This window comes from Haemaphysalis longicornis, unplaced genomic scaffold (assembly GCF_048455015.1).
Source record: "Haemaphysalis longicornis isolate Haplotype H1 unplaced genomic scaffold, Haemaphysalis longicornis Haplotype H1 scaffold_11, whole genome shotgun sequence".
NCBI classification, from domain to species: domain Eukaryota; kingdom Metazoa; phylum Arthropoda; class Arachnida; order Ixodida; family Ixodidae; genus Haemaphysalis; species Haemaphysalis longicornis.
This window is the reverse complement of record NW_027526214.1, coordinates 19833567-19843794: the sequence shown is the minus strand read 5'-3', so window position 1 is coordinate 19843794 and position 10228 is coordinate 19833567. Positions and strand designations below refer to the sequence as shown.

General features: G+C 51.4%; 1 protein-coding gene across 1 annotated transcript; it reads right to left on the bottom strand.

Moving 5' to 3' along the window:
- Positions 1-3092: 3092 nt before the first annotated feature.
- LOC144160594 (uncharacterized) lies at positions 3093-3620 on the bottom strand. Its single transcript, XM_077691839.1, has one exon. The coding sequence runs from the start codon at positions 3618-3620 to the stop codon at positions 3093-3095; it is 528 nt and encodes a 175-aa protein (XP_077547965.1).
- Positions 3621-10228: the final 6608 nt, after the last annotated feature.

The following is a 10228-nucleotide window of genomic DNA, read 5'->3' as shown; positions in this document are numbered from 1 at the left end:
CAATTCCGTACATTGTTTTGGAAATAAGGAGACCGTTTACAAGTGTGCCTAGAGGGATCACGTCAGTTTCCCATGATTTGGATGTGACTCGTTCGATTAGGTGGGTTGTGCTGTTTCACATGCAGAGCAGTTTCGAGACCCATGTTCTGCATACACCATCTTCATCAACAGAGAGCCTTAGAATACGAACGCTCTTTTTCGCTTGCAGTCTCACTCCGTTCATGATGTAGTCCTCCAATTGCTACTTCCGAAGTCTGGCATGGACTGCCACTACAAAGACTGTCTTTTCTGGAGAAGGCGAGAGACCCACTGAATGCAGAAAGTCAGTGATTGTGTCCAGTCCTTGCTGCAGGAACATGAAAGACTCAACTGCTTCGGAGAGCTCGCTGAAGAGATAGGAGACTTGGAAGGCCGAGGCTATCAACTGGCCGGGCGCGTCATTATTACTGACAAGCCGCTTGGAGATGAGCGCACTGAGAACACGCCAGGCTAAGTCAGCTTGCTACTTCTTAGTACCTTAAATGACTGAGTTGATTTAAAGGTTCCGGAACGATATTTGATTGAGGCTCAGGTGCCCACCACTCCATCAGATGGAAGAAATGGCGTTTCTCCAAAAGGCTTTAGTTTCGTTTTTTTAGAAGTGGCTCTAAATACTAAGATTAGCGCGATCCCCAAAAATCGTGGCGCTAATTGTTTAAACAATAAAGCGGGGAACTTAGTGTCTGCGATTGTCAATGTGGACACAAAGGCGCGGCAAGCTACCGGCATTTCAGAATAACCAGGACAGCGCCATCAGAATAAATGCTTTGACGTAGAACAAAACAAGCGAAAAAAGGAATCTGTCAGGGCTACAGTGAAGGAGCAAGTGGGCACCAGCGAAAGGGTATGCAAGCCTTTCAAGCCAGCAAGCGATCCCGCGTGCACATGAGCGAGAAAGATCATTCATTCCCTTCAGAGTGTTCAAAGCAAAGGCAGAAAGACTGCGTGAGGCGTGGACTGGGTACCGTGCGCGAACGGAGCCCTGCTGATAAAGACAGGCTATAACAAAAGTGGCCTAGCGAACAGACAAAGCCAAAAAGAGGAGCAGACGAAGGGCCAAGGTGAGAGTAGGCAATAAACAAGCCGAAAGTAAGCAGGGCAAACCGTATAGCTCAAGGCAGAGAAGATGAGACGAGCTAACGCACTTGCGAGCTAGGAGTAGACGAAACGCGCCTATTGCACGGTAGGAGATGAATATGCATGGCTTAGGTGCGTAAGGCTAATATTCAGCCAGGCTACCTTCAACAGGCAATCCAGCGTTGTCAAAAAGGTCGATTCACGAAATGTCGCCGTAAGCACCCATGTGGGCTACTGAAATTTTATCGGCAGAACAGGAGAACGGTGGCTTCATTCGTTTGGGGCTGTCATTGACAAGTTTTTCATTGCCCATAAATGTGTTAAAATTTCAGATATAATTCAATGGTAGGAGTTCGTCGTAAGAAACTCGCATTGGAAAGATAAAATCAAAGTATTGAAGAGAGCTGACGGCCACATCCTGAACTTGTTCACCATCAAAATTCGGCTGCCCATTGTGGTCATTGGATTGGATTGGAGTAAACTTTATTTGTGCCTGCAGATAGGTGTTTTCGGGCGCTGTGACGCGGGCCCGGCGTCGGCCTAGAGGTTAGCCATTACTCGTTCCCAGCCATCCACTCGCCGTTGCCGGCTCGCGAGTCTCGTGCATTTCGAGTGCCCTCAGGACGTGCTGGACGGCCCAGTGTTGATGTTCGTGGTCGTGGCTCTTTGCTGCTTCTTCCAGCAGTGGCGGGATGGTTCTCGATGCCGCTTTCTAGGGTTGTTTTGAGCAGTCCCTAAGGATAAGGTACTGGTCAGCCGTCGGCGTGCGGCACACCTTGCACCTGTCGGTCATGTAGGCTTCTGAATACATTCGATGCATAAAGGCCGGGGTTGGTAGCGACGCGGTCTATAGCTGCCTTAGAAGTGCGGCCTCCGCCAGGCTCAACCCCGAGTGTGGGGATGAGAGAGCTCTGCGAGCCAGGCAGGAGGCCTTAGTGATCTCGCCGTAGTCCGTCTTGCTGTCTTTGGTTTCGAATAACGTCGGACAGACGGCCCCGCAGGAGCGGGTGGTTAGACGTCGTGCAGCCACGTGGGCCGTGTCCTTGTGGGTCGCGTTTCTCCCCTACGCGCACTCGCCCGCATGCGCCGGGAACTACTTGATCCTCAATCATTTTTCCTGGAATTTCACCCCGCGCAGCACGCGCGCGGCCTCTTCACATATGTGTTCCTTCACGTAGTTTCCCTCCGCGGTTCTCGAATCGCTCAGTACCATGCCGCAGTCAGTGTTGGCAATGGCCAGGGCGATGGCGACCTCCTCCGCGCATTCTCCCTTGGGGCATCTGACGCTCGCCGCCGTCGTCACGGCACCCGTGGATGGTTCGATGACAGCCACGGTGAATGCCTCTCGTTGATATTCGGCCGCGGCCAAGTGCCACGCCTATAAGTCATTGACGTGTAGTTCTATGAGGGCCTTGGCTCTCACATTACTTCTTCCGTTGTTGTATTCCGGGATCATGTTTCTCGCTTAGGGGCCTACCCTGATATTGCTCTGGACTTCGTCAGTGATGGAGAGTTGGGCATTCTCCTCGTCGTCCTGACGTCCGAGACCCAAGTCTTCGAGTATCTTCCTCGGCCTTGATTGTTGACAGGCACTCGAGCTGAGCCGTTTGTTGCGCCTCCGTGATCTCTTCAAGCCTATTGTGCACTCTTAGCTTCATGAATCGGGGCGTGCTCGTAGACTGGAACAATCCGAGCGCTGACTTGTATGCTTTTTGGGTGATGGCGTTGATCTTGTTCTGTTCGCGTTGCAGCCAGTTGTGGTAGGCTTCTACGTACGCGATGTGGCTGATGACAAAGGCTTTGCGGGACGTGACTGTTCTAACAATACGCATCGCGTCGGCCACCTTGGCAGTGAGACGGGCGATGTCCTCGCCGTTTCTTCTGTGTTTCTCGATGATCATGCCCAAGACTTTTATCTTGCTTGCCTCGCGGATCGTCTGCACTGACCCCGTTACGATCTTGATCTTCTCGTGCTCTCACCGCTGACTGTTTTTGGTGTTGCCTCTTTGTGGTGGTATTATCAGGAGCTCCGGCTTGCTTCGCGAGCAGATGAGGCTGGAGCCGTCGAGATGGTCTTTGAAGACGTTGACGGCCTCCTCCAGATTGGCCTCGATCAGGGAGTCGCTGCCGCGGGTCGTCCATATCTTTATGTTGTCGGCATAGATATTGTGCCGGAACCCCAGTTTCGGAAGCCTGTCGGCCACTGATATTATTACAAAGTTAAACAGTAGCAGCGAGATCACAGACTCTTGCGGTGTGCCGATGCTCGCGAGCTTCTTGTCGTGCATCTGTATGTCGCCAGTTCGCCGCTCGGCGGTCCTGTCCATCAGAAAGTCCTTGATGTAACTGGAACCCCTTTCGCGCATGTTGAGCTTGGATACGTTGGACAGAATCGCTGCGTGTTTCACTTTAGCAAAAGCACTTTGCAGGTCGAGCACCAGGGTAGTCTTGTTGTCGCACGAGTTGCCGCTGTCGTCAACAATTTCATTATTAAGCTGCAGCATCGTATCTTGTGTGCTGAGGCGTTGTCTGAAGCCAATCATCGTGGCGGGGTACGGTCCTGCTGTCCCCAGATAGTCCTGCCACCGTTTCATCAAAACGTACTCCAGCACCTTGCTGATGCAAGACGTGAGCGAAATGGGCTGGTGGTTGTCTTGTGCCTGGTGGCTTGTCCTGGTTGGAGATCACGATGGTCTTTGACTTCTTCCAATGGTGCGGCAACGTCCCCGATTTTTCCCATTTGTTGTAGTAGCCCTTTTGGCTTAGTAGCACTTTAGGTTCTTGAGGTCCTGTTTGGTGATGCAGTCCGATCCTACCACCGACCTGCTGTCGAGTTCCTGCAGCACTGTGCGAACCTCTTCTACGTTGATGTCCGTATCGAGGCTGTTGTTGGGTAGCCCCCCGCACGGCACATGCTGTTCCGTGGACGTAGTCGGAAGGTATCCACAGGTCGGCAAAATCACTCATGAGTGCACTCACACACCTCACTGTCGTTTTGGCATGGTGAGTGCGAGTGCGAGTGAGTGTGAGTGCTCCTCTCGGTGAGCCCCGTTCACCACTCGCGAGTGCGCCTTCCAGTCGCGGCGAGCCACGCTCAGCACTCGCGAGTGCGAAAGACACTCGCGGTTAACCCCACTCACCACTCGCGAGTGCGAGTTGCACTCGCGTTGAGCCCCACTCACCACTAGCGAGTAAGAGTTCCACTATCGGCGAGCCCCGTTCACCACTCGCGAGTATGAGTTTCCCTCGCGGTGAGTCCCACTCACCACTCACGATTGGGAGTTCTACTCGCGGCGAGCTCCACTCAACACATGTGTGGCGAGTGAACGGGCGCTTCTTGTGCCATGTGCGGGGCTTACCGCGATGAGCCTCACTCGTTGATAGAACTCGTTGCAGGAGCCGCTTGCTGCGGTAATTGCTGCTGGTGATATCCACTCGTATGCACAGCCCCTATTAAATGGAATGACTGACTTTAGCTTCGGGAATGTGTGGCTTCTCCCTTTTATAATTAGGGCACCATTGAACAAACTCTCAAGTGACCTGTTGATTGAGGAATACGATTTGTATGGAAGTCAGACCCCAATATGCGCTCATACTCTCACTGTCATGAGTCATTGAGCGGCTGTTGTGCGCACTCTCACCGAATTTTGCAGCTCTTGCGGCTCGCAGCGTTTTGCGCAAGAATTAGTGTTGTTAACGTAGTCGCAATAAAGGGATTGCACTTCCCTGCCGCTGAGCGCTGTGATGGGTTCATTAGGGAGCACAGTTGTCTAGGGCCGTAGTAGTTGGTGGACATAATTGACCGGCTTGCAGTAGCTGTGAAATGTCTCGCTGTTCTGAAGCGCAAATTGCGAGTGCCCGTAATCGTTTCAAAAGGTGTTGCAGACTTTCAGATTCGCGTATCAGGGTGTCGAAACGGCTCGGATGGGCGAGTTGCGTGTTGTGAAAGCAGTAGCTCATTTTCGAGGCCTTGGCGTATTAAACGTGTCAGTATTTGTTATTACTTGTTACGGCGGTGTTCGGTTATGATACTCGCATTCACGTGGACTTCGTAGTCGTCCGCGTGCGAATGGCGTAGGACTACTGTGACCCCTGAGTGGTGTGACGAACAGTAAGCATTCTCGGCTGTGGGATTGCATAATTTGTGAGTGGGTTAGTGAGTGAATGAGTGCGTGCGTGTGCGTGTTCTCTTGAGTGAGTCTGCATGCGTGTGCACGTGCGTGCGTGCGAGTTGGTATGTGTGTGTGTGCGTGCATGTGCTTTTGCGTGCGTGTGCGCGTTTATCTGTACGTGGTTGTTGCTTGCGTGTTCATGTTTGTGGGGGTGCGTGCGTGTGCATGCGTGCGCTTGTGTGCGTGCGAGCGTGCGTGCTTGTGCGTACGTGTGCGCGTGTGTGTACGATGACTTCTGCTGCCCGTTATTTCGTTATTTCTTACAAACTTTAGACGTGAACTTGTCTCGGCGCCCGTTGCGGGCGCATGATGGTGTAGTTTAGGGTCAAGCTGCGGTTTTGCATTGCGGCAGGCTGGTGCCGTTTAGGGTGGCGGACTGCGAGAGAGGGGGGTTCCAGGCAACTCATCTCCTTTATGAAGCCCACGAAAAAGTCATGCGGCGCCGATTTGCACGCGTCCCGCCTCTTTCCTTTGCCTTGCCTATGCCAAGCGCTTAAGATCAAGCGCTCAAGTAGCCTTCCTTCACCTTTCTTGCCGTTTTCAATCTTTTCGTGGTGGTGTTTTGCTGGACACTCTCGCTATGCGCCCTTTTCACCTGGGATTACTCTTGAAATAAATGTTTTTGAGGGTTGTCCACAGCAAATCGACCGATCAATTTTATTGACGCTGATGGCGCGCATCGAGATAGAAATATTTGCGTGCGCTAGTCAGTATTTTGACACATGGCAACAGCGTTTCTAAACTTTTATTTCGAATTGGCCTATTTCTTTTATGTTGCCACCGCTGTGAATATTTGCAGTGTTTCTTTTCTTTTATAGAATCTGAGTGAAATAGCATACACAATAATAAAAAGTTATGATGAATGGCTTCTCGCAACATTGCGAGAATTTGTTTATTTCGTAATGCCCCCGGGTCTTGAGATTTAATAAATAAATAAATAAAACCCCAGCGACAATTACCGCTTTAAAAGTGAATTATCAAGACATGTGGTTATTTTAACCGAGTACATACTGAGGAAAAAGTGAGACACCTTTCCTCAGAAAGGTAAAGTTTAGCTGAAATCAGTATTTTATGCCCGTAAATACTTGTACATGCGTGTGAGTAGAGCTAGCGAGTGGTGATTGCGAGTGGCCATTGCAAGTGGTGAGTGCGAGTGTGAGATAGTTAAGCGGAGAATGCGAGTGGTCAGCGTGAGCGCGGATAAGTGCGACTAGTGAGCGTTAGCGCAAGCGAGTGTAGTGGTGGGGATGAGTGGTGAGCGTGAGTGAGAGCGAGTTGTCACGATGAGTGGTAAGCATCAGCGCGAGTTAGTACAAGTGGTGAGGACTAGTGGTGAGCGTGAGTGGGAGTGATTGCGAGTGGTGAGGGCGGAGTGGCGAGCGTGAGGGCGAGTGAGTGCGATTGGTGACGACGAGTGGTGAGCGTGAACGGGAGTGATTGCGAGTAGTGAGGCATAAGGGGAGAGCGTGAGTGCGAGTGAGTGCGAGAGGTGGGGTGGAGATGTTAGCGTGAGCGCGAGTGAGTGGGAGTGGTGCGGACGAGTGGAGAACGTGAGTGGGAGTGAGTGCGAGTGGTGAGGGTGTAGGGGTGAGCGTGAGCGCGAGTAACTACGGGTTCTGAGAGCGGAATGGTGAGCGGGAACGTGAGTAAGTGCGAGTAGTAAAGGCGGAGTTGCGAGCGTGAGTGTAAGTGAGTGCGCGTGGGGAGGGTGGCGTGGTGAGTGCGAGAGCGAGTGAGTGCGTTAGGAGAAATATATTTTTTTTGAGTGAGTGTGAGTGAGTGGTATCCAGTTTTGCCGAGCTATTGGTATCAGTCGCTGAGGCGATTCATGACTTTGTAGGCTTGGTGTTTCGTGACTTCCCATTGGATGAGTTTGTTTGTTTGTTTGTTGAGTTCTGCGACTTTTTTTGTAGGCTACGAATGAGGCGTTATTTTTTTCATCTGTTGAGTATTGACGTCTTGGCCTTGATGAGGTGGGCTAGCCGGATGTTCATTCGGTTCGTTTTAAGGTCGGTTTTTATGCTCTTGGTTGAGTTAAGAAAGTCTTGTAGTACCTTGTTGGTCCACATTTCTGTGTCGCTGATTTCTATTTTTTTCTGTTCCTCGTGATTTCCTGTGTCTCCTAAAGCGGTCCAAATGATCAACGTATGTTTCCTGTAGATATTACTGCTCTGCTCTGATAAGACGATTTCCACGATCATGTGGTCACTGCTGAGGTCCACTTCCGTGTTTCTCCACGTGACGTGATCGGTTCGTTGCTCTTGAAGAACGTTGGGTCGGGGGTGTTATCTCGGGACAGGGAGTTACCGAGTCTCGTTGGGTGAGCCGGGTAAGTGATGATGGTATAGCCGAGTTCCGCCGAGTCTTGGGATAGAACGTAGCCCTATGCGCTATTCATCGCACTAAAGTCACCTCACGCAATCAGCATGCTCTGGACGGCCGTCGTGCTTGCCTTGTGAAGAATTGAATAGAACTTCAGCAGTCTCTGTGATGGGTTACTGTAGATGTTCAAAATGAAGATGTCGTTTCTTTTCTGCTTGGTCGTAATGAGTTCGGTGAGCCTGGGTTCGATTTTCACGTTGCTTAACCAGTGTTCAACGAAGGTGAGTTCCTTTCTTAATAGGGTGCATAGGCCTCTGCCATCGGGTGGGCCCAGGTTCACCCGGTAGCCTGGAAAGAACGGCTTCTGTGTTAGTGTATCTTAAAGTAGAAGCACGTCGGGCTTGCGCGCGGCCGGCACAATGTGTTGCTGAACCACTGCTTTCTTCGTGAGGAACCGCGCGGCAGTTTCACTTCCCCACTGTTATGCCTGTGGAGTTCCTGCACATGATTGCCCTAGTCGGAATGCCCCGGGTTCCGGCAGTTGGTTGACTGGCTGCTCTAAGGCGCGAGCATTGGGTGGATTACTATTAGTTGCACGTTTCCTTCCAGATGCTTGCGTCTGGTGACGTTCACCGTTTAAAAGCCGTGTATGTCGTCCTCCTTCGACTTGAACATACGGTCCAGGCTGGTAAGTTTTTCCCCGATATTGTTGTTACTGCTTCCAGAGCTGCCGTTGCTAACGTGGCTCGTGGTGTTGTGAATTCAACGGCCCTCTTTTTGGGTGCCGGTTTCTTGTCTTCGGCGGCCGTACTTTCTTCGCCCTGGTTGTTGCAGCTCGTGCTCAGTCTTTCTGATTCTACGTTGCGGAAAGCTTTGCGGATCTCCGGGATATCTTTGGTGATGTTGTTGATGGTTTCTCTCACGGGGACGTTATCCTGTCTTAGGGCCTTGTCGACCTCTCGTTTCTTTGTTGAACCTTTGTCTTCTTTTTTGGTGTTGTCTTGGTCTTCAAAACACTTCGCGCAGTGTCGGCCCAACTGAGTCTCTCGGGCAACGGTGATCTTTGGGTAGCCATTTTTCGGACCTCTGCTCTGGCTTCTGAAACTGCGATATCTCGACTGTGCGGAGTTTCTCCATGGTGCCCTTGACTTGCGCGCAGCTGGCTGGTGTAGTGGCGGGAAGTATCTCTCCGATGAACGCTGGCTGCTGACCTTTCAGTGGTCCCACTGCCGCTTGCGGACGACGTAGGGTTTTGAGTTTGGCTTTGCAATCTTTCGCGGCGGTCGGGTGAGCGCCACCCTATAATATGCATTTTGGGGTGCAGTTGTTTTGTTTTTTGTGGTTTGCTTCGCCGCAGCCATGCAGACCCTGCTAGTTGGCGTCAGGTACACGTCCTTGCGGTGCCCATCCCTCCCGCACTGGTTGCAGACGAAAAATTACCTTTCTCTACAGGTGGCACGGCATGAGCATGACGCCGTATCGAACAAAGTTCGGTACCTTTGTTCCTCTGAAAGCTACGATGATCGTGGTCGTGTTCCCGATTCATTCAGCGCCTATGGCGAGTGGGCTTCTGTGGTTGACTATGTTTTTGTCGAGATCTTCGGCGCTCGCGTCGACAGGGATTCCTCAGGTGACGTCTTCGCCCTGTCGTACAACTCCGTGCGGTACGCGCCGACTTCAAAGGTTGTTGGGCATGCTTAGGAGCTTTAGGCGTGCGAAGGAGGCCCAAACGTCTTTGGGCCTCCTTGGGCGTGCTTACTATCATTATGTTTTGTTGCGGGTTCGGGGAGATTGCGTCCGATGCACTCTCTTCAGTCGTAATTTTTGCCGCGGCAAAAATGGCTGTGGCGACAGTCGAGTCCCCCTTGGGGTCTCATGACTATCTTGCTTTCCTCCAGTGGCATGGCTGCCATTCTCGCTCGAATGTTCTGCTCGAATGACCGCTCGAATGACCTAGGCTCGAATGTTCTAGTTGTCTTTCGCTTTCTTGTTGATATTGGTGTTGGAGCCGGCGAGCTTCGCCATGAGGTCTTGTTGACAATGTCTCGACATGTGATCCCCCGCGAGAGTCCAGCCGGAGTCACTGTGGAATTCCTCGGGTGAAATGTCTTCGCCTTGAACTTCCACGCACGTTTGGGAGCTGGAGCTGGCTTGCTTTGCAGAGCTGTATGCACATAGGTTGTTCTAAAGAGCGAATTGTGGAAATGCCGAGTGAGAATGTCGAAATGGTTCCGCGGAGAGAATATTCTATTGTGTAACAAGCCCATTGGCAAGTTCAGGGCATGTTAAATGTGTCAATCTTTGTCAATGTAAGTTACGGGGGTGCCTTGTTATGATACTTCATTTTTATGAGACCTGGCGTCACACATCAACCTGCGGCACTTAGGGTGCTTGCCTTGAGGCATAAGATTTGCTACTGCCTCTGTTTAGGTACCTGAAAACTCCACTGCACTAAAACGAAGCGCAAAACAATGTTTTGCGTTCCGTTATGTAGCATGCATGTGGCACTGATTCCTATACGCCTATCTACATACCTTTCCCAACTTGTAGCAAATTAGGTCGCTCACCTGCAACTGGACCATACAGTGTAATTGTCAGCGTCTTGCCTACTGCGCCCT